This window comes from Astyanax mexicanus, chromosome 5, assembly GCF_023375975.1.
Source record: "Astyanax mexicanus isolate ESR-SI-001 chromosome 5, AstMex3_surface, whole genome shotgun sequence".
Taxonomy (NCBI): domain Eukaryota; kingdom Metazoa; phylum Chordata; class Actinopteri; order Characiformes; family Acestrorhamphidae; genus Astyanax; species Astyanax mexicanus.
Window position 1 is genome coordinate 41,307,052 of NC_064412.1, and position 22,329 is coordinate 41,329,380.

Sequence of the window (22,329 nt, forward strand, 5' to 3'; positions counted from 1 at the left end):
ATGAGTGTAACCTTTATATTTTTAGATTGTTTTTAACAAAACAATTATTATAAAAAAATATTGTCAGGAACTCCTGAAGTCTTGTCATTTGTGACCAGCTAAAAACACTAAAGTACACTACACTTTCATATAATGAAGCATAAAGCATTTGCCCCGCCCATCTTCATTCGCCTTTTTGCTGTGTCGAGTAGTTTGTAGACGGTCCCTTAGCTCTCGTGCAGGTCGCGGCGGCTCTCACTAAAAACCAGGGGTTTCGTGCATGACGTATTTTTGGGGGCGGAGTTGTGGGAAGGCTGTTGTCGTAAGGGGAGGGACTTGAATAGGGTCAAGGAGCATGCGCAGAGAGGAACCCGCACAATTCAAAAGGCCGGTGTGAATCTGCTGCCGAAAAAAGAAACCGCTGGAGCAAGAAAGGTACAGTATAAGCTTTAAAACACATTGTTTGTGAAATAAAAAATGCACGTAACGAATACAATTATTAAAATCTAGGAAGAACAGTGTTTATTTATGGTGCTGTGTAATATCTGAGGCTCAATTCCATTTATTTATCAATGTAAAGCTCCAAAACGCCCCAAAGTTAGCTTTGCTGAACAATATTATTGAATGTACAGCAGTGTTGGGGCATCTGAATCTTAAATTACACCTAATTTAGTTCGATTGAGGTGACCATATCTGTTTAGTATCTTGCTTACATACCTGGTTGGTTTGGGGGGATTTCATGTTAGTTTAGTTCAATCTGATTTATATATATCTGGTATCCAAATACCTGGTTGGTCTGGCAGGTATTTCATGTTAGTTTAGTTCAATCTGATTTATATATATCTGGTATCCAAATACCTGGTTGGTCTGGCGGGTATTTCATGTCAGTGCAGTTTAAACTGTTTTATATATATCTGGTATCCAAATACCTGGTTGGTCTGGCGGGTATTTCATGTCAGTGCAGTTTAATCTGATTTATATATATCTGGTATCCAAATACCTGGATGTTGTGGCGGGTATTTCATGTCAGTGCAGTTTAATCTGATTTATATAAATATATCTGGTATCCAAATACCTGGTTGGTCTGGTGGGTATTTCATGTTAGTTTAGTTTAATCTGATTCATATATATCTGGTATCCAAATACCTGGTTGGTCTGGTGGGTATTTCATGTTAGTTTAGTTTAATCTGATTTATATATATCTGGTATCCAAATACCTGGATGGTCTGGCGGGTATTTCATGTTAGTTTAGTTTAATCTGATTTATATATATCTGGTATCCAAATACCTGGATGGTCTGGCGGGTATTTCATGTCAGTGCAGTTTAAACTGATTTATATATATCTGGTATCCAAATACCTGGTTGGTCTGGCAGGTATTTCATGTTAGTTTAGTTTAATCTGATATATATATATCTGGTATCCAAATACCTGGATGGTCTGGCGGGTATTTCATGTCAGTGCAGTTTAAACTGATTTATATATATCTGGTATCCAAATACCTGGTTGGTCTGGCAGGTATTTCATGTTAGTTTAGTTTAATCTGATTTATATATATCTGGTATCCAAATACCTGGATGGTCTGGCGGGTATTTCATGTCAGTGCAGTTTAATCTGATTTATATATATCTGGTATCCAAATACCTGGATGGTCTGGCGGGTATTTCATGTTAGTATAGTTTAATCTGATTTATATATATCTGGTATCCAAATACCTGGATGTTGTGGCGGGTATTTCATGTCAGTGCAGTTTAACCTGTTTTATATATATCTGGTATCCAAATACCGGGATGGTCTGGCGGGTATTTCATGTCAGTTTAGTTTAATCTGATTTATATATATCTGGTATCCAAATACCTGGACGTTGTGGCGGGTATTTCATGTCAGTGCAGTTTAACCTGTTTTATATATATCTGGTATCCAAATACCGGGATGGTCTGGCGGGTATTTCATGTCAGTGTAGTTTAATCTGATTTATATATATATCTGGTATCCAAATACCTGGATGGTCTGGCGGGTATTTCATGTTAGTTTAGTTTAATCTGATTTATATATATCTGGTATCCAAATACCTGGATGTTGTGGCGGGTATTTCATGTCAGTGTAGTTTAATCTGATTTATATATATCTGGTGTCCAAATACCTGGATGTTGTGGCGGGTATTTCATGTCAGTGCAGTTTAATCTGATTCATATATATCTGGTATCCAAATACCTGGTTGGTCTGGCGGGTATTTCATGTCAGTGTAGTTTAATCTGATTTATATATCTGGTATCCAAATACCTGGACGTTGTGGCGGGTATTTCATGTCAGTGCAGTTTAACCTGTTTTATATATATCTGGTATCCAAATACCTGGATGGTCTGGCAGGTATTTCATGTTAGTTTAGTTTAATCTGATTTATATATATCTGGTATCCAAATACCTGGATGGTCTGGCGGGTATTTCATGTTAGTTTAGTTTAATCTGATTTATATATATCTGGTATCCAAATACCTGGATGGTCTGGCGGGTATTTCATGTCAGTGCAGTTTAAACTGATTTATATATATCTGGTATCCAAATACCTGGTTGGTCTGGCAGGTATTTCATGTTAGTTTAGTTTAATCTGATTTATATATATCTGGTATCCAAATACCTGGATGGTCTGGCGGGTATTTCATGTCAGTGCAGTTTAAACTGATTTATATATATCTGGTATCCAAATACCTGGTTGGTCTGGCAGGTATTTCATGTTAGTTTAGTTTAATCTGATTTATATATATCTGGTATCCAAATACCTGGATGTTGTGGCGGGTATTTCATGTCAGTGCAGTTTAATCTGATTTATATATATCTGGTATCCAAATACCTGGATGGTCTGGCGGGTATTTCATGTTAGTATAGTTTAATCTGATTTATATATATCTGGTGTCCAAATACCTGGATGTTGTGGCGGGTATTTCATGTCAGTGCAGTTTAATCTGATTCATATATATCTGGTATCCAAATACCTGGTTGGTCTGGCGGGTATTTCATGTTAGTTTAGTTCAATCTGATTTATATATATCTGGTATCCAAATACCTGGTTGGTCTGGCGGGTATTTCATGTCAGTGCAGTTTAACCTGTTTTATATATATCTGGTATCCAAATACCTGGTTGGTCTGGCGGGTATTTCATGTCAGTGCAGTTTAATCTGATTTATATATATCTGGTATCCAAATACCTGGATGTTGTGGCGGGTATTTCATGTCAGTGCAGTTTAATCTGATTTATATATATCTGGTATCCAAATACCTGGATGTTGTGGCGGGTATTTCATGTTAGTATAGTTTAATCTGATTTATATATATCTGGTATCCAAATACCTGGATGTTGTGGCGGGTATTTCATGTTAGTTTAGTTTAATCTGATTTATATATATCTGGTGTCCAAATACCTGGATGTTGTGGCGGGTATTTCATGTCAGTGCAGTTTAATCTGATTTATATATATCTGGTGTCCAAATACCTGGATGTTGTGGCGGGTATTTCATGTCAGTGCAGTTTAATCTGATTTATATATATATCTGGTATCCAAATACCTGGTTGGTCTGGCAGGTATTTCATGTTAGTTTAGTTTAATCTGATTTATATATATCTGGTGTCCAAATACCTGGATGTTGTGGCGGGTATTTCATGTCAGTGCAGTTTAATCTGATTTATATATATCTGGTATCCAAATACCTGGTTGGTCTGGTGGGTATTTCATGTGCAGGATATGTATCTTATATCGTTTTCATGTTCATGCACTCTATAGTGCTAATAACTTTATTCATATTCCTCAATAGCCTGTGTTACTCTTTGTACTGGTCCTGATATTCAGGGTACATTTACTCTGTTAGTTGTAAAATCTGTGTATTTTGTTTAAAACTGTGATTTTGTAGTAATCTATATTTATTTACTATGATTTTTCCCCAAATAAGTCATAAATCTTGTTATTGTTGAATTTCTTTGTGATAAATAAATGTATATATTTTTTTCTAGGTGGCGATCGTGTGAACAGTCAATCATGAAGATCCATCAGAACTTCTTCTGTACTGTCAAGAACACACTCAAGTGCCTTCTTGTCTTTTAGAGAAAAGTTGGTAAAATGTCCATGCAGTTTTTCCTCTTAATTCTGATACCAGCTCCACAGTAACCGAATACTAGTCTTTATTGCAAGTGAAAAACTTGCTGCATCGTAAACCTTAGACTGCAATGTACAGGGCCATCTCACAAAGTTACTATTTCAGTAATTCAGTTAAAAATGTGAAACTCGTATATTATAAAGATATATTACACACAAAGTGATCTATATTTTAAGCGTGTGAAATGAAAACCTAAAAATCAGTGAATCAGAAAATTAGAATATTATATAAGACCAATTGGTACTTTCTGCAGTGTGGGAAGTGTGCCAAGTCCTGCTGGAAAATGAAATCTGCATCTCCATAAAAGTTGTCAGCAGAGGGAAGAAGCATGAAGTGCTGTAAGATTTTGGGGGGAAACAAAACTGCACCGACTTTAGACTTGATAATAAAACACAGTGGATCAACACCAGCAGATGACAGACATGTCTCTCCAACCATCACTGATCATCAGTAAATTTTACATTTTATTTGGAAATCAAGGGAGAGGAGTCTGGAGGAAGAGTGGAGAGACACACAGTCCAAACTGCATGAGGTCTAGTGTGAAGTTTCCACCAATCAGTGATGGTTTGGAGAGACATGTCTGTCATCTGCTGGTGTTGATCAACTGTGTTTTATTATCAAGTCTAAAGTCAGTGCAGTTTTGTTTTCCCACAAAATATTACAACACTTCATGCTTCCCTCTGCTGACAGCTTTTATGAAGATGAAGATTTCATTTTCCAGCAGGACTTGGCACACTGCCCACACTGCAGAAAGTACCAATTGGTTTTAAATAATATTCTAATTTTCTGATGCACTGATTTTTGGGTTTTCATTGTCTGTAAGCTTCATAATCATCAACAATGAAATAAATAAATGCTTAAAATAGATCACTGTGTTTAATACATCTATATAATGAGTTTCACATTTTTAACCAAATTACTAAAATAAAGTAACTTTTCAAAGATATTACAATTATTTGAGGTGGCCCTGTACACTCTATAGCTAACTTCAAGTAATAATTTTTGTACACAGTACTTTTGATGTTTGATAGTGCACATGTAAAATGTTTAAAATAAAGTGTCTTTCTTTTAACTGGGTGAATAAAGTGACTATTTTTGCATAAGAGGTTGATTATCGTTGGTTAATATTTATATTGTGTAATATAGTAGAAAATAATACAACATTCAGTTTGAGACCACATTAGCCAAAATGTATTTATTTATTTTTTTTATTGGATATACTTTCATTGTTTTATATAATTATTTTTTCATGCATTAACTCTTTACACTGGGACTACAGTTATCCTGAGTCGGAACATAGTTTGCCTCTGTGTCAGATGTATGGGATTTAATACAATCTAGATATAAGGCATGAAAACAATGTTAACAATAAAAGTATGTTTATGAGCATATTGTTTCTAAACTCAAATAGCAAATGTATTAAATTCTGAAGTATACAAAAAGAGAACATTATATTGACCTAAATGTAGTTTCGTTGCGGAACATATTTTCCAGCTTTTTCTATCTAAAAAGGGCACAAAGTTCATTTACATTCTTTAGTCTCAGCAAGTGAGGGTTAGCATGTGCTGTGTCAAAATAAATAGTTGAATTGGCAAACTGTAATTGATGGAAACTATAAAAGGTATTGTCTTTAAAAAATAAACAACCTCAGGTGACAAAGTCTACAATAAAGTTATAACATACATCTTTAAGGTGTGTTTTTTTTTTTAACATAAAATGAAAAAGAAGTCTGATTAGAGTTGTTGGAAAACAGTGGTAGCAATGACATTTAAAAGCAGGGTCAGCGGATGAGTTAGTTGGTAGGGGCTGTCTTATATCTTGCACAAAGGGCAAAGGAACTCCTCCTCTTCAGGTGAGTTTCCGACACATGAATGGTGGAACCACTTGTTGCATCAGTCACAGGCAATCTAAAAAATCAAGCAATAATTAAAACAATTGATAACATGTCAGATTTTAAATGTATGTTTTCTGACCTTATTTTTGCATTTAAAATCTGTGACAACCAAATAACTCAAAATATATACAGAAACCAAAATTATCTTCATTTGTACCCATTTAGAAGCAGTAGCAGTGAAATAAATCAGATTAAACTAAACTAACATGAAATACCTGCCACAACATCCAGGTATTTGGATACCGGATATATATAAATCAGATTAAACTAAACTAACATGAAATACCTGCCAGACCAACCAGGTATTTGGATACCAGATATATATAAATCAGATTAAACTATACTGACATGAAATACCCGCCAGACCATCCAGGTATTTGGATACCAGATATATATAAATCAGATTAAACTATACTGACATGAAATACCCGCCAGACCATCCAGGTATTTGGATACCAGATATATATAAATCAGATTAAACTATACTGACATGAAATACCCGCCAGACCATCCAGGTATTTGGATACCAGATATATATAAATCAGATTAAACTATACTGACATGAAATACCCGCCAGACCATCCAGGTATTTGGATACCAGATATATATAAATCAGATTAAACTACACTGACATGAAATACCCGCCAGACCAACCAGGTATTTGGATAGAGGTGTGCCAAAAAAACGATTCACATAAGAATCTTGATTCTCATTTACTACGATTCAGAATCGATTTAAAATGTCCCAAAATCGATTCTGAGGGGCGGGTTTTAGACTGATTTTGGGCTGGGTATTTTTGTTGGACCTGGCAACCCTGGGGATAGCGCTTGTCCCTTTGGAGATCTTCCAGACACACACAGAGCGTAGGTGTTTGAGAATCACCGGTAAGATGGCAGAACAAGCACTATATTACCTTAGATTAACGTGTAGTTTCAATGTTTTATGGCAGAATGCTTCATAACAAGCATAAAAAAGATCGCTAGTAGTTAGTTTCAGTAACTGTTAGCTAGCTAACTAGCTAACTTTCCAGTTCCACCTTAAATAACGCTACAGGTGGCAGCGGGCTGCAGCATTTAAGGCGGAACGGAAAAATAACAATAAGCTAATCAGAGCTAATTTCAGCTCCTCATCACAGAGGAATTAAGGAATGGACAATATGAATTAATTTCTCCACCTCCTGCCCCCTTTCTGAAGAAATACAACCACCTTAAATTAACTAGTTAATCAGCAGCTGCTCCTGAACTTTAGCGCTCCACTGCTATCATCACATCAGCCCAGCAGCGTCACCTACACACCACCGCTAGTAGCCTGGTAATAAAGCAGTGTTATTTATTTATGTATTTATTGTTCATTAACGTCATTGTGATATCCCAGTGATTCCTCTGTCACTGAGGACCCACATTCCTGCACATTTTATTGTTTTTGTAACACATTACTTGCTCCAGGACCAGTGTATATTATGGAGGGTTTTTTTTTTCAATACGATTCATAAGCCAGAAGCAGAAATATTTATAATTCAAATCGTTTTGAATCAAAAATCGATTTTGAATCGAATCGTGGCCCCCAAAATCGGAATCGAATCGAATCGTGAGATAGTAATCGATTCCCACCCCTATATTTGGATACCAGATATATTTATATAAATCAGATTAAACTGCACTGACATGAAATACCCGCCACAACATCCAGGTATTTGGATACCAGATATATATATAAATCAGATTAAACTATACTAACATGAAATACCCGCCACAACATCCAGGTATTTGGATACCAGATATATATATAAATCAGATTAAACTATACTAACATGAAATACCCGCCACAACATCCAGGTATTTGGATACCAGATATATATAAATCAGATTAAACTGCACTGACATGAAATACCCGCCAGACCAACCAGGTATTTGGATACCAGATATATATAAAACAGTTTAAACTGCACTGACATGAAATACCCGCCAGACCAACCAGGTATTTGGATACCAGATATATATAAATCAGATTGAACTAAACTAACATGAAATACCTGCCAGACCAACCAGGTATTTGGATACCAGATATATATAAATCAGATTGAACTAAACTAACATGAAATCCCCCCAGACCAACCAGGTATGTAAGCAAGATACTAAACAGATATGGTCACCTCAATCGAACTAAATTAGGTGTAATTTAAGATTCAGATGCCCCAACACTGCTGTACATTCAATAATATTGTTCAGCAAAGCTAACTTTGGGGCGTTTTGGAGCTTTACATTGATAAATAAATGGAATTGAGCCTCAGATATTACACAGCACCATAAATAAACACTGTTCTTCCTAGATTTTAATAATTGTATTCGTTACGTGCATTTTTTATTTCACAAACAATGTGTTTTAAAGCTTATACTGTACCTTTCTTGCTCCAGCGGTTTCTTTTTTCGGCAGCAGATTCACACCGGCCTTTTGAATTGTGCGGGTTCCTCTCTGCGCATGCTCCTTGACCCTATTCAAGTCCCTCCCCTTACGACAACAGCCTTCCCACAACTCCGCCCCCAAAAATACGTCATGCACGAAACCCCTGGTTTTTAGTGAGAGCCGGTCGCGGCAGCCCATAGACGACAATGTGTTCTGTGGTTTTCTAAAGGCAGATGTTTGAGAGGGGAAAGACGTTGTAGCTGCTTGCTTTGGATGTCAGCATATAAAATAAGCAAGTATTAACCATTTTGCACACACAGTTCAAAAGCTATTGAAGAAAGAAATCCGAATATGCGAATATGAAACCAACTTTACCGGAGTAATATTCTGTCCTGATTAGAAAAAAATGGTTAACCCTTAAGAGCCAAGGCCCATTTCTAAATATTGATGCCAAATTAAGAACTGAATCATGTTTTCATGTTTACAGCACATTCATGTTTTTTTCTTTTCTTTTGGGGGGAGCCTGACTGTAAATATGTTAAGGTTATCCTGATGTAAGAAATGACACAAATGACACATTTTAACATTGAGTTCTAGAAATTAGGTCGAACTAGTTATATGGAGTTATACTAGTTATATGGAGCATTTGATTTGTTTGATGTTCCATTGCTGTTTTTGACCAGTATATAACAGACAGGATAGATAGACAGGATAGATAGACAGGTTATTATTTTTTTTTTTGTCGGCCATAATAAAAGCAGTGTTGCCATCACCAGTATGTCTTGGGTCCTCATGTTCCTGGTGAACAACTCTACCAAGTGGCCAATTCACATCATAACAGGACGAATGGAGACCTGCTACTAGAGGAATTTCCCACGTTACATCATATACATCACATTTTAATAATATTAAACATGTCATATATGTATCTCATTATAATCCTTTACAGGCCTGTAACTCTTTGATTTTCTTGGATATCTGTATAGATAATACTGAAGAACAATAATTAGTGGCTAAATAGTATAGGTTTTAAAATAATAATAATAATAATAATAATAATAATAATAATAAGTAATACAATTATAAAACAATGAATACAAACCCTAGTTAGCAGGTTAGTCACTTAAGAAAGGTATAGATCATGAGCATTCAGATAAAAGAACAATAGTACATAAACAACATAGAAAAAAATGTTAACGTTCAACATTCAACATGAGGTACAAATGTAAATATATATTCAATTTAAGAACCAAAGTACATACGCATCCAATGATCTAATCTTATTGTTTGTAATGCCTTATCTTACTATTTGAATATTCTATAAGCATTTTCAAAGGCTGTGGTTGGTAGTTCTTTGTCCAGAAGCACAATCTAATACAAGCAAGGACATCCAAAATAAATTAAAACAAACAACCATCAAACTTAAAAATAAACTAAACATTATATTAATATTGACAACACACATATTCGTTAACTAACACATTTAACTCATTCATATACATTATAGTAGATACAGTTTTTTTTTGTTGCTAAGACAGCTAAGAAACCCCAATAAATCAAATTCAACAAGAAATACGTAAAAAGGGGGATGGACTTAAGCAAATTAAATGTTTTGCACATAATATTTCCCAAAGAGGATCATCAGATTCAAAGTAGATAGTAAATAACACTTTTGCATTTTATATCTATCGTTTATTATATGTCGCTTTATTGGAAAAATATTTAGTTAGATATTTGAATAAGAACATTAAAGGATAAATGTTGTGTTTTTCTGGATATTTAAGCATAATGTCTCTGTAATTTATTTAGAGAGACTATAATTATTAGGGCTGAGGGCTGTTCCTAAATGATAAGGGGGGTGCTGAGTGACGTCACCGCCGCCCCCGCCCACCGTTATGGCGCTTCCGGACTGGACGCTGTGTGTGTTCGGGGTGGCCTCGGTCTGCGGCGGCTTCTACATCTACCGCCTGCTGTCCGGCGGCCGGAGGAGCGCGTGGAACCGCGGACCGCTGGCCGAACTGATGGCCCGGACCGAGAGACCGCTGTTCTGGATCGCGTAAGTCGGTGAAGAGGAGCTGCGCAGTGTCGGCAGTTCCACCATTGTGTTAGAGTGTGTGTGTGTGTGTGTGTGTGTTAGAGAGAGAGAGTGTGTGTGTGTTAGAGTGTGTGAGTGTGCTAAACTGAGATTATCTGAACTGATCGAGAGAGTAATTGATTGTGTTTGTTAATTTTAGAGTCAGCTCTGTGCTGGAACAGAGGCTTTTAGGGATCCTGGCCCTGCTGGCTTATCTCAAGCTGCACTTATAATGGGTGTTTTGGACTGTCAGGGTAGTGAGTTTACTGTGTGTGTATCAGAGTGTGTACGAGGTGTATTATTAACCAGTATAACAGCAGTGACAACAGCACAACTAGGTTAGCTAGCTAACACGCTTTGAAGCTAGTTTCCTAGACAGGGATTGAGCCTATAGCCGTGGGCTGCACAGTTTTTTGAATGGAGGGTCACCATTGAAAGAAATAATGTGGCCAGTCCAGAGCTAGGCTTAATCTCTCTAGGAAATCAACCCATAGTCTGAGCTAGACCTAATCCCTGTCTGGGACACTGACCCTTTTGTCTCTCATACCGCCTTCCACTGTACACTCTAAACTGATAAGGAACAAACCCCTCCAAAAACAAGCATAATAGCAATAACTACAGTAAGAATTTCCACACATAATCACAAAAAAGAACACAAAAATTGCACTGTACTCGGTGAATAGTAGTTTTTTTTAATACGTTGTTGCAGCTAATGTATTGCAAGTGTACACTGGCTGTGTTTTTCTACTCTGATTTAGTGCAGTTGCTGTGTGGGAGTGATTACTGTACATTAGGGCTGTTCATGAAGTTGCCTTTTGTTCTGATGTTAGTCACAAATTCCTATTCTCCCCTAGGGATAGGTGGAAATGAGCCAGTTCAGCTGTTAAACCTAGATATAACCAATAAGGGCTTGGCGATATGGATTAAAATAAACAATAAACAATATATATATATATATATATATATATATATATATATATATATATATATATATATATATATATATATATATTTGTTCATCCAGTGTTCATGAGGTAATAACAAAAAAATACTGAGACAAAACTACATGTTCTAATTTTTATACAGGCACTTATACAATATATATACTAGAGGTGGTAAGATCAGTCGGCCTGGGATCAGCATTGAGAGAGCACTGGGAGAAGAAAAAGGTGAACTGACGGTGCTAAATTGAATGATATTGGTTCATATCTTGTATGAAAATATATGAATTATTCTTAAAAACTTAACATATCCCCCAGCCCTATAACCAGTAGATTAGCATTCATAAAATGTAGGAGTAGAGGCTGAATAGAACTTAATCAGCAGTGCAGGTAAATGTAGCTGGTTTTGTTTTGTGAGAGTTATAATGCAGTTAAAAAAATTAATGAAGTTTAGATATCTTTTCTTACAGTATCATTGGAAGATTAGATAAGATTTTGCTTTACCTTCACTTTAATCATCTCACTAAACCCAGTTTATACATTTAGAAAACATTTAGTATTTACATCAGCAGATACAAACATCAATTTCAGATATTTGCATCAGACCACAATTTCCAATCAATGCATCTCATCATAAAAAAGTTAAATAAAAGGTTTAAATAGAAAAATTTTAGTCTTTCATCATCACTACATTACATAGTTACTGTGATAATTAAGAAAACTTGTTGTTTTCTTGTTTTTTGGTCCAGGTATTCGCTGTACGCACGGACCAAACTGGGCTATGTATTTTACAAACGTCAGATGAAGAAAGCACGGGAGAAATACCCATCAGGCCACTCTCGCACCCAGCCCACAACCATAAACGGTACACCTAGTTTACCCCAGCTTGACTTAAAAGTCTGTGTCTTGCCAGAGACAGCATTCCTTTCATAAGTACATGTGTGTGTGTGTGTGTTGTGTAATATCTTATTAGGTATCAAGATCATCCCTGTTCCAGTTCTGTCTGACAACTACAGCTATGTAATTATTGACACTGCGTCCAGTCTGGCTGCTGTGGTGGACCCGGCTGATCCTCAGTCTGTGCAGGTGGGTCCGCACCATCCAGAACTGCTCTGCTGTCCGCTTTCATCACAGGACTACGGAACATTATATATGTGTGTGGTTTTGGGGGAAAACCTCAGGCGGTTTTCCGATGTGCTTAAAACCTGTGGAATTTATTGCTGCTTATTTCTTTTGGGAAGATTTCAAACCATGTGGGGATTTTAAGCATTAGTATAAATGCAGTCTGATTTAAAACATAGTATAACTCTTTAATTCCATCATAAATGTTAGAGATGCATTAATTTTTGATGTTGTTGTTTTTGGACGATTTGAAAATTCAAAGGCCGAAGGCCAAATATCACATATGAATAGGTTTTCTTTTTGTTTGCTACCTTTTTACCATTGCATTAAGTGCATAATCAACTAAACAATTGAAAAAGGTAATTTCAACTTTTTAACATCCCAAAGCCTAAATAATTAAAATAAATACCCGAGTAGTGCTGTTTTAATTATGAATTTAATTTAGCAGTGCATTTCCAGTCATAAGTGTACTTCAGTGCTACTCCAAGTCACTTGTGATGGAAATTGACAAAGAAAAAGCATTCAGCCTTTTGGTAAAACAAAGAAATGTTGATGCTCAGCTAACATTACTATTCTTGCTCTGTACAGCTTGTGTCCTTCAGCTGTGCTCTGAGCTATGTTGAGGGGGCTGCTGCCATTATTTAAAAATCCTCCTTTCCTCCTTTAGAAAAAACATAGAAATAGGAGTTAAAATAAACAAGTCATTGTTTGGTACAAATTATTCTGTATTTTCTTTTCTTATTTGGCTGCATACCGAATCTATTTTTTCTTTTCTAGTTTCGGCAACTATTTTTGGTTGACATATTTGGTGCATTCCTAATGAAATTACTTTAATTTGTGGACCTAGTTTCTTTCTCTCTTGCCCAGGTTAAATAGAATTTTCTGTTTTAAGATAAGAAGGGATCTTCTGACTACAGCCATGAAGAAATGGAAATAATGTCACACCATTGTATGTGATTTTTAATGACTTGGACTTTTACATTCACACAGAGCTGTCTGGAAGAAGAGGGTGTGACTCTAGAGGCGATTCTCTGCACACATAAACACTGGTCAGTGAAGGAATGTCACGCTGATCTGTTTATATTTTACTTGGCATTTATATTTGCGTTGATTAGCTTATAATCTGATTTAGGATGTGAAAGGTTTCCACAGCTGTGGTTGGTCTGCCTGCAGTGAGCTAATATGGAGTGCAAGCTATGAGTCTTTGTCAGAAAACTCACTGTTATGTACAACTTTTTCAGTTATATACACCAACCTTAAAGGGTGTACAGTAAATCATTTCAGAATTGTATCTGTTTTCAGAAAAAAAGAAAGTACAAGTTAATATTTTTTTATATAGAGTAGTTTGTCTTGGTTGAAAAAATAAGTGGCTAAAAGTCAAGACAAGACCAAGGACAAATATGGTCAATCAACAGACAATGGAATAAAATAGGAATATTTGTTGTTATTATTATCAGTTTACTGTCATAAATCCTACTACAGATCTACTTGTGTGACTGCAACTAAACAAAAAATGACATGTTAATTTATATTAAAACAAGTTTTACAGCTGCACAATATGTGTCTTAATTTTAGATAGTTTAATACAATTCTGATATTAATATGAACAATAAAAATGGCACAGACAAATTGCAAAGAATAGACAGATGTCTGTGCCTACAAACGTAAGTTTGCCAATTTATGTAATATTCTCAATAAATAACATAAAGAATGTATACTGAAATATCAAAAATGTAATTAAATTTTGTTTCTATTGAAATATTTTATATTGTGATATGTAATAATATTAAGCAATTGTCCAGTTTTAGGTCACTGTCCCCAAACTTTTGGCCTTTTTTATGTTTGTTTTTTAGATCTATACATGTACAGCAGCTCATGTGTGGGCGTGTCTTTTTCAGGGACCACAGTGGAGGAAATCGTGCTTTGAAAAGGCTTCACAGTTCCTGTAGGGTGTATGGAAACCTTATGGACAACATTCCTGGCCTCACACAGTAAGAGCTTTACATCCCATGTCTGTAGCCTTCACACGTCTGCTTTAGTTTAGTTAGAAACCAGTCTAGGCCTCATGCCAAGAACCGGTCACACAACTCATTCTTAAAATACGAACGATTTAACAGCACTGGGTCGAAGGATATACACAGGGTTCGTGTTTTCGCTTACACTAGATTATGTTAAATGTATGAATCATCTGCATTTAGTATGCTGTGCTTTTCTGATTGGATGATTATATTTGTTTGGTTAATTTAATATAGGTTTTGAATTTAAATATACATGTTAACTTGCATGATTATAGCTGGATGATATAGCCTAAATATACAGGGGTTGGACAATCAAACTGAAACACCCGGTTTTGGACCACAGTAATTTATTGTCCCGACGGAAAGTTCTGGTGGAAACGGGAGAGTTGAGGTGCACATTGAATTCTGACGTTATTTGGGCAGCCATGGTTTTATGTTCGTTGGATACAATCTGGGTTAGCACCCGAACATCCCTTTCAGACAGCTTCCTCTTGCATCCACAGTTAATCCTGTTGGATGTGGTTGGTCCTTCTTGGTGGTGTGTTGACATTACCCTGGATAACGTGGCTCTTGATACATCATGTTGTCTTGGTCACAGATGCGCCAGCAAGACGTGCACCAACAATTTGTCCTCTTTTGAATTCTGGTATGTCACCCATAATGTTGTGTGCATTGCAATATTTTAAGCAAAACTGAGCTCTTACCCTGCTAATTGAACCTTCACACTCTGCTCTTACTGGTGCAATATGTAATTAATGAAGATTGGCCACCAGGCTGCTCCAATTTAGCCATGAAACCTTCCACACTAAAATGACAGGTGTTTCAGTTTCATTGTCCAACCCCTGTAGATCACAATGTTCTTAATTGGTATGTTAAATGTTTCTTATTTTTTGTCGAAACATAATATAATAAAAATATTCCGGTATTGATACAAACAATATAGGAGACCATAAAGAAAGCTATAAACGCCCCTAACATTGGACTGCCACAATAATCATTTTTGTATGGATGTATATATTGATATATTGTACAAGGAATAACTGCAATAAACAAGATTAGTGTTTGTAATCATAGTTCTATGACCGTTTAATGCCACTTAAAAATAATGATAATATAATAGCATACAAATGCAATTACATAGAATTTAACAGCAATTAACTTTAAAGCTCAAATTTTTTTGGAAAGTACATTTTTTTTCTATACCTGAGTGCTATATTTGACTCCTTTTTTTTTTTTTTTTAAGTCCTCTGACAGATAAAGATACCATAGACGTTGGGACGAAGCTGCGCTTCAGGGCCTTTTACACTCCTGGCCATACTGTGGGTCACATGATTTATCTCTTGGACGGACGAGTGTTTGGAGGCCCCAGCAGCCTCTTTTCAGGGGACCTGGTTTTTCTCTCAGGATGTGGTAAACACAACTAACTATATTACAAAGTCATAATATTATGACCATGTTTATACACAAACTGATCATCTTATCAGCTCCAGTGATCATATAGGACATTTTGTAGCTGTATAATCACAGACTGTAGCCTTTCTGTTTCTCTGCATACTTTATTGTGCTCCAGAGCAGCTATTATGTGGGTGATTAGTCATTCTTAGCACTGCATTAACACTGCTGTCATGGTAGTGTGTTGTGCTGGTACAAGTATATCAGACACAGCAGTGCTACTGGAGTTTTTATACACCTCAGTGTCATTGTTTGCTTTACATCTGTTTTTCAGGCCTGGAAAGTGCTTGAAAATGTTTGAAATTGTAACTGCATTTACTTTACTACAAATAACTATCTGACTAAATAAGTTCGCTTATAGAGAAAATTTCAGAGTGTAAACTAAAAACGTGCCTCCACGTGTATGTGTGACAACAAATTCCGGTTCTTTTTCGTAATCCAAGAAGAGTTGGTTTATAAGGAACCGGCTCTTTTTGCCCCCAGATACATCACCTCTGTGTTTTCTTTTAACACAGGCAGCAGAAGAGTTAGCTAGCTATGCTAAAAGCCAAGCTTTTGATTTATTTAAATAATAATAGTAATAATTTGGGGTTACACATACAATATACTATTAGGCTAAACCCAGCCCAGAACTGTTAACGCTGCGCCAGCGCCCCCCAACGATCCGCTGTTTGCCCGGCGTCAGCCAGCGCTGTGGAACGAGACGATCTCCGTGGCTGTTTGCCCGGCGACAGCGCCCCCAAATTTGACATACTACAGTAACTGCTTAATCAAATGAATAGGGTAAACATGCAGGGAAGAACATTGGTATTTAAATTGTTTGAAACTGACACCAATAAATCCATAATTCCTGCTATTTACTTACGGGGTGCCGAGTGGTCCAGCGGTGTAAAGCTCTGCCACTATGAGCAGGAGGTCGCAGATTCGAACCCCAGCTCATGCCATCAAGCTGCCGGAGCTCAGAGGGAGCATAATTGGCCCTGCTTCCTGCGGGTTTGTAGTTGGGGCTCTCTCCCCACATCACTCCCAGGGTGATGTCCGCAGCACAGGGCGTCTGTGAGCCGCTGCGCTTTCCTCCAAGCACGCTGCATCATCAGCAGCTTGAAAAGAAGCGGTGGAAGCATTTGTCTTCACCCTCCTGGTGTGTTGGGGCATTACTAGTGATGGGGGGGGGGAGTCCTAATGAGTGGGTTGGGTAATTGGCCGTATAAATTGAGGAGAAAATGTGAAAAATTAGAAATACAAAATATAAAAACAAATAAAACTTGTACCAGCACAACACACACTACCACTAACACTGTAGTGCTGAGAATGACCACCACCCATATAATAGCTTTAAACGACCAGTCAAAGTGTGGGCACACCTTCGTATTTCCTACAATGTGAATTAACACTGAAGTCATCCAGACAATAAAAGAACACATAAAGAATCATGTAGTAACTTAAAAATGTTAAATAAACCAAAATACTGAAGCATTTAGGTTGCTCCTTTTGAGGTGTTGTAAAATTGTGGTTTCTGTGGCTGGTAACTCTGAAGAACATATCCTGTGCAGGTAACATTTGTGGCCCTATTTTAGCAATCTTTAGTTGACACTTCAATTGTGCACCACCCAGCTGGATTTAGGTGGGTCTATGGTATTGTGAGGGCACAAAAATATACGCCTTGCGTAGCTCAAAACGTGCAAAAGTCATAAACTAATTCAGCAGGTAATTTAAGGAAGTAGCAATGTAATTTTTTCTTTATTCTGTTTATTATTAAAGTAAAAGACAGGTTTGTTTACACACATGGTGCACCTGCATAGCTGAGATAGGAATAGACTCTGACGATTGACTGTTGTCTAGGTTCATTTCAGTCAGTGGCGCACCTGTGTTTTCCACTGCCAAAATATCAACATGCCAGAAATGTACCTGAACGCACCTTTTTTCCAGACCACCACACCCATCAGCGTAGATATGTTCTTAAACTCTACGCTATTTTAACGGTGCGGGTGCAAGGTGTGAAAATAGACTGTTGATGGGGACTGCTGATGAGAGCCAGTTTCATCATGCAGTTCAACTGCACTTCAGGATACTGTTTTTGGAATGACTGACCTTTCTTTACTTAGTTGAGTAGTTCTTAACATGACAGAACTGATGCTCTCAAACACATTAAGACATCTCTTGACAAGTTCAGCACAGCTGTTAACTGAAAGCCATTCCAAGTAACTACCTCATAAAGCTGACTGAGACAGTTCAGCCAAGATCATCTAATTAAGACATACCTATACCTATTTTAAATAATCTAAAATAGAAAACATATTTGGGTTAGTTTGACAATGTATTTACTAAATGATTCCATGTTTTTCTTGATAGTTTGGATGACCTTAGTATTCATCTACAATGGAGAAAATGCAAAAGTAGTTAAACACTGAATTTAAGGTGTGTCCATACTTTTGACAGGCAACGTACTAGAGAGCTGGACACAGAAGTATTTAAGCCTGTGGCATATCTATGAAGATTAACAACAGATTAACATTTCCTGCCCTTATAGGGAGAATGTTTGAAGGCAACGCATCAACAATGCTGTCGTCTCTGGACACAGTCGGCTCACTGAACGACGACACACTGCTCTGGCCTGGTAACACTCTATTTCACTTTTACAACTTTATAAACATTATGCCATGCCTTAGCTCCATTATGCTTATGCCAAGTTCTGAAGTGATGTGCATGATTGTCTATCCCTAAAATTAAACAAATATCCCAGAGTTCCAATGTGTTCTCATACTGTCCTCTCCAAAATTGGAACAGGGTGGCCAGTCCCTTTTTTCATTTGCTGTAGACTGAAAACTTTGAGTTTGACATTATAACACAAATGCTTTTTCAGCTTTTGTTTCCAGTTTCCAGGTATTTGCATCTGGATCTGATGCACAGTTCAGAAGATAGTCCATTTTATCGGAACCCATCCATTTTAATTGTGAGCAGAACTATTGAAGCTGATAAACTTAAAATAGATTGAAGTAAATAAGATTTAATGTTTTGTTGTTTTTTTTTAAGGTGGTTACTCCCTTGAGTCTCATTAAAAGCAGGTAAAATGCAATCAGTTTAAGTCTGCAATTTAACAAGTCCAGTCTTAAACCTTCAGGCAGTGTGTTTTAGCCAGTGTGTTTTTGCATCAATCTTGCCACCATGGAGGTGCACAATGTTGCTGCAGTCATTATTTGTGCTGCTATTTGTGCAGAAGCAAACAAAAAAAACGTAAAAACTCATTGTTGGGTACAGTGATGGGTTGGGAGTTGTGGTAAGCATAAAGAGCTGGAGGTCAGCAAAACACTTGGTGGCTACAAATGGTGCAGCATTAGCAACACAGCTACAGCAATAGTGCTAACTTTATATGATGGAATGAAACATTTGAATAATTGAAAAAAATTACTTAAGTTGTGCTAATGTAGGAAGAAGGCAGGGCTGGTTTCAGGCAGATGCTGAGGATGAGTTCAGGAGTTTGGTATCCTTTTTGCAAGGGTTTGAACCTCTGATAATTAGGCAATACACCTTTTTTAGGTCCGGTTTCTTTGGCTGCTGATTAAGTCGGGTCAGACTTAAGTTATTGAAGATTTTGAGGCATAAAAATCGAGTCTCAGCCCATCATGCACTCAAAGATCAGTTCCAACTGCACCAGAGTCTGCAGAATAGAGCCAACTAGCACAGACTCGCCACAACTGGACATTGCGGTTATCAGGCTAAATCCATCTTATCGATAAATGCACAGTTTGCACAGGCAGAACCCAAATCTGAAACTGATGACAGATATTCAGTGCTATTTACTGTAACAGAAAACACCTTGGCAACAAAACAGACCTGAAAATCACATGATTCAATATTTCTGCTCACAAGACAAATAGGTGGGTTCAGAAAAAATCTTCTGAACTGTATATAGGATCCAGATGTAAATTATTGTGTAAAAAAAAAAAAAAAAAATCAGTCTACAGTAAACTTAAGTGAGGGATAGCCCTCACTATTCCTATACATTTGGAGTGGACTATACATTATTACCTGTGACTTTACTTTTGATATTTCTGTGATGGTAAATTTATTTATCATTATGAGTAAATGTTATATTCATATCTGTTCATATTTCTTTTACTCTTTTTAAGAGTTAATATATATGTTCTTATTTTTTTAAATGAATGAATACTGTTTAATATCTAAGCAGGTGCTTTAATTCTTTGGATGTATTGCATGTCCCGAACTTGTATTGTACATTTGTGGTGTTATTGCTGCGTATTAAGACAGCGTCTGTTTATTAGGTCACGAGTATGCTGAGGATAACCTGCTGTTCGCTGCAGAATTGGAGCCGGGTAACATAACGCGGGAACAGAAGCTCCAGTGGGTTCTGCAGCAGAGAGGGCAGAGACTGTGCACGGTAACGAGGCCTGGCAAATTTGTTTGTATATCATATTCATATGACCACTGTTTTAAGGATTATATTGCAGCTAGGATTTTTACACTGTACACAAATGAAGCATGATGTTAGATGCTTTATTTATTATTTTTGGTATCAGTTTACTATCTTTTCAGTTTACTATCTAGTTACATTGCTAGGATGTGCAAATTTCACTTACATGTGAATTGAATAGCTCTACTGACATAATTCATGATTAGAATTACACTGCTAAAGTACATTTATGTCTAATATTGCACTGCTAAGGTAGCTAGCAAGCTAAATGTTTGACTAGTATAGTATATATAATGCTGAAATAAATGTTTTGTGCTTTATCAATATTTGTTCAATTTTTTTTTTTAAAGCAAGACAAAAACATTATTTAGATTATGTAATTTATTTAATAGCAAACATAAAAAAAACTGCCGCCTTTAATCAAACGTTTAATTTGGTTTGGTTTTGTTTTAGACAAAAAGTTTTATTTCCGTATATCTCTACCTGTTGCTTAATGAGATATTTCCTACTCTACCACTAGAGTCCATCTACACTGGCAGAAGAAAAGCAGTACAATCCATTCCTGAGGAGCCATGCTCAGGATCTTCAACAAGCTTTGGGCCTGCAGCAGAACCATGATGAGGACTGGACCTTGTACAGAGCTCGGGTCCTGGAGGAGCTACGTAGAAGGAAGGACATTTATAAAAGCAGATAGACACCACAGTCTTGCACTAATAAACCCCTACCAACTGGCCCTGATGTTGTGTTCCTCACCCAAAGTGTGTAGGATTGCTGTATGGGAAAGGTGGGCACTGACTGAGGCAGATGGGCAATAATAGACTGGGAAATCATATTTGGTGGGTACAGTTTGCACAGTTTGACAAGATAGACCATTACTAAGTCGCTGTTGTCTCTATGCTGGAAGCTGGAACAGCCACTTGGAGCGGTTTTCTCCAAAACAAGATGGTTTCAGGCTGATTTCAATCTCCTTAGTCTTACTTGAGCTGCTATAAATTTATAGAAACAGCAATGTATCATGCACACCCTCTCCTGTTTGAACTAGGGTTGTACAATACCTTTTAAAGCGTATTTTTATCGTTCTCATGAAACGCATTAAGAGTTACGATAACATTGAGCATAATAGCTAATACAAACTCTTCATCCTAAAAACTCTATCACGTTACATAACGAGGCTGGAGGTAGAGTGAAGTAGAGCAGTGTGTGCTTTCACAGTGGACCTCACTCTGCCTCACTCTATTTCTCATCCTGGGAAAAATTTGTCTAGCTAAGCCAAGTGCTGAAAAACCTTTGAGAATCTTAAATAAATTTAGATTCTTTAATTTATCTTGTTTCACATCAATATTATGATATTCAACAGTGTTATCACACATTACATTTTTCCATATCGTACACCCCTAGATTGAACCAACTTTACCATCTCTACACAGAAGAGCAATCCATGTTTATAATCTCAAGGATTTTCCACAAACTGATGCTGACCAAAATCATGGGCTGCTGTTCTGTGCAGACCTACACCTTCTTCCCAAACCAACCCTTTATAGACTGTATATAACTGGTCTATACCAGAGGAGGCAAAATAAGCTGCTTAAAATCTTCCTCGAAGATGCTTCCAACGGAGGACACGCCACAGTATTCTGCCCAAGAAATGTTTAAAATATTTTGGAGTGACATCACTGTGGTCATACCCACAAAGCACCTGAGCACATGTTTATTATTAAATTAATTATTTATTAATTTGGTAATTTTTTGAATTGTGTATGTGTAGAAAACACTTTCGTGATTGTAGAACATATGTCACTTATTATGAACAAATAAAAAAGAGATAAATAAAATGAATAATACAAGGTTTCCACTTTTATTTAAATGG

General features: G+C 36.7%; 1 protein-coding gene and 2 long non-coding RNA genes across 4 annotated transcripts; 1 reads left to right on the forward strand and 2 right to left on the reverse strand.

Moving 5' to 3' along the window:
• Nucleotides 1-1,414: 1,414 nt before the first annotated feature.
• Nucleotides 1,415-3,988, reverse strand: LOC125802147 (uncharacterized). Its single transcript, XR_007439085.1, has 3 exons — nt 3,684-3,988; nt 3,114-3,326; nt 1,415-1,622 (listed from the first exon to the last, which is right to left on the reverse strand). It is a non-coding gene; the product is annotated as an uncharacterized LOC125802147 (long non-coding RNA).
• A 1,328-nt stretch (nt 3,989-5,316) lies between these two features.
• On the reverse strand, nt 5,317-8,602 carry LOC125802146 (uncharacterized). Of its 2 annotated transcripts, none has more exons than XR_007439083.1 (2): nt 8,421-8,602; nt 5,317-6,033 (listed from the first exon to the last, which is right to left on the reverse strand). It is a non-coding gene; the product is annotated as an uncharacterized LOC125802146 (long non-coding RNA). The 2 variants fall into 2 exon arrangements; XR_007439084.1 differs by lacking the exon at nt 8,421-8,602 and adding an exon at nt 6,178-6,248.
• A 1,687-nt stretch (nt 8,603-10,289) lies between these two features.
• pnkd (PNKD metallo-beta-lactamase domain containing) lies at nt 10,290-22,298 on the forward strand. The gene is made up of 9 exons (XM_007230862.4): nt 10,290-10,479; nt 12,188-12,303; nt 12,412-12,524; nt 13,551-13,609; nt 14,459-14,551; nt 15,822-15,988; nt 18,561-18,647; nt 20,314-20,429; nt 20,983-22,298. The coding sequence occupies exons 1-9, from the start codon at nt 10,319-10,321 to the stop codon at nt 21,154-21,156; spliced, it is 1,086 nt and encodes a 361-aa protein (XP_007230924.3). The 5' UTR covers nt 10,290-10,318; the 3' UTR covers nt 21,157-22,298.
• Nucleotides 22,299-22,329: the final 31 nt, after the last annotated feature.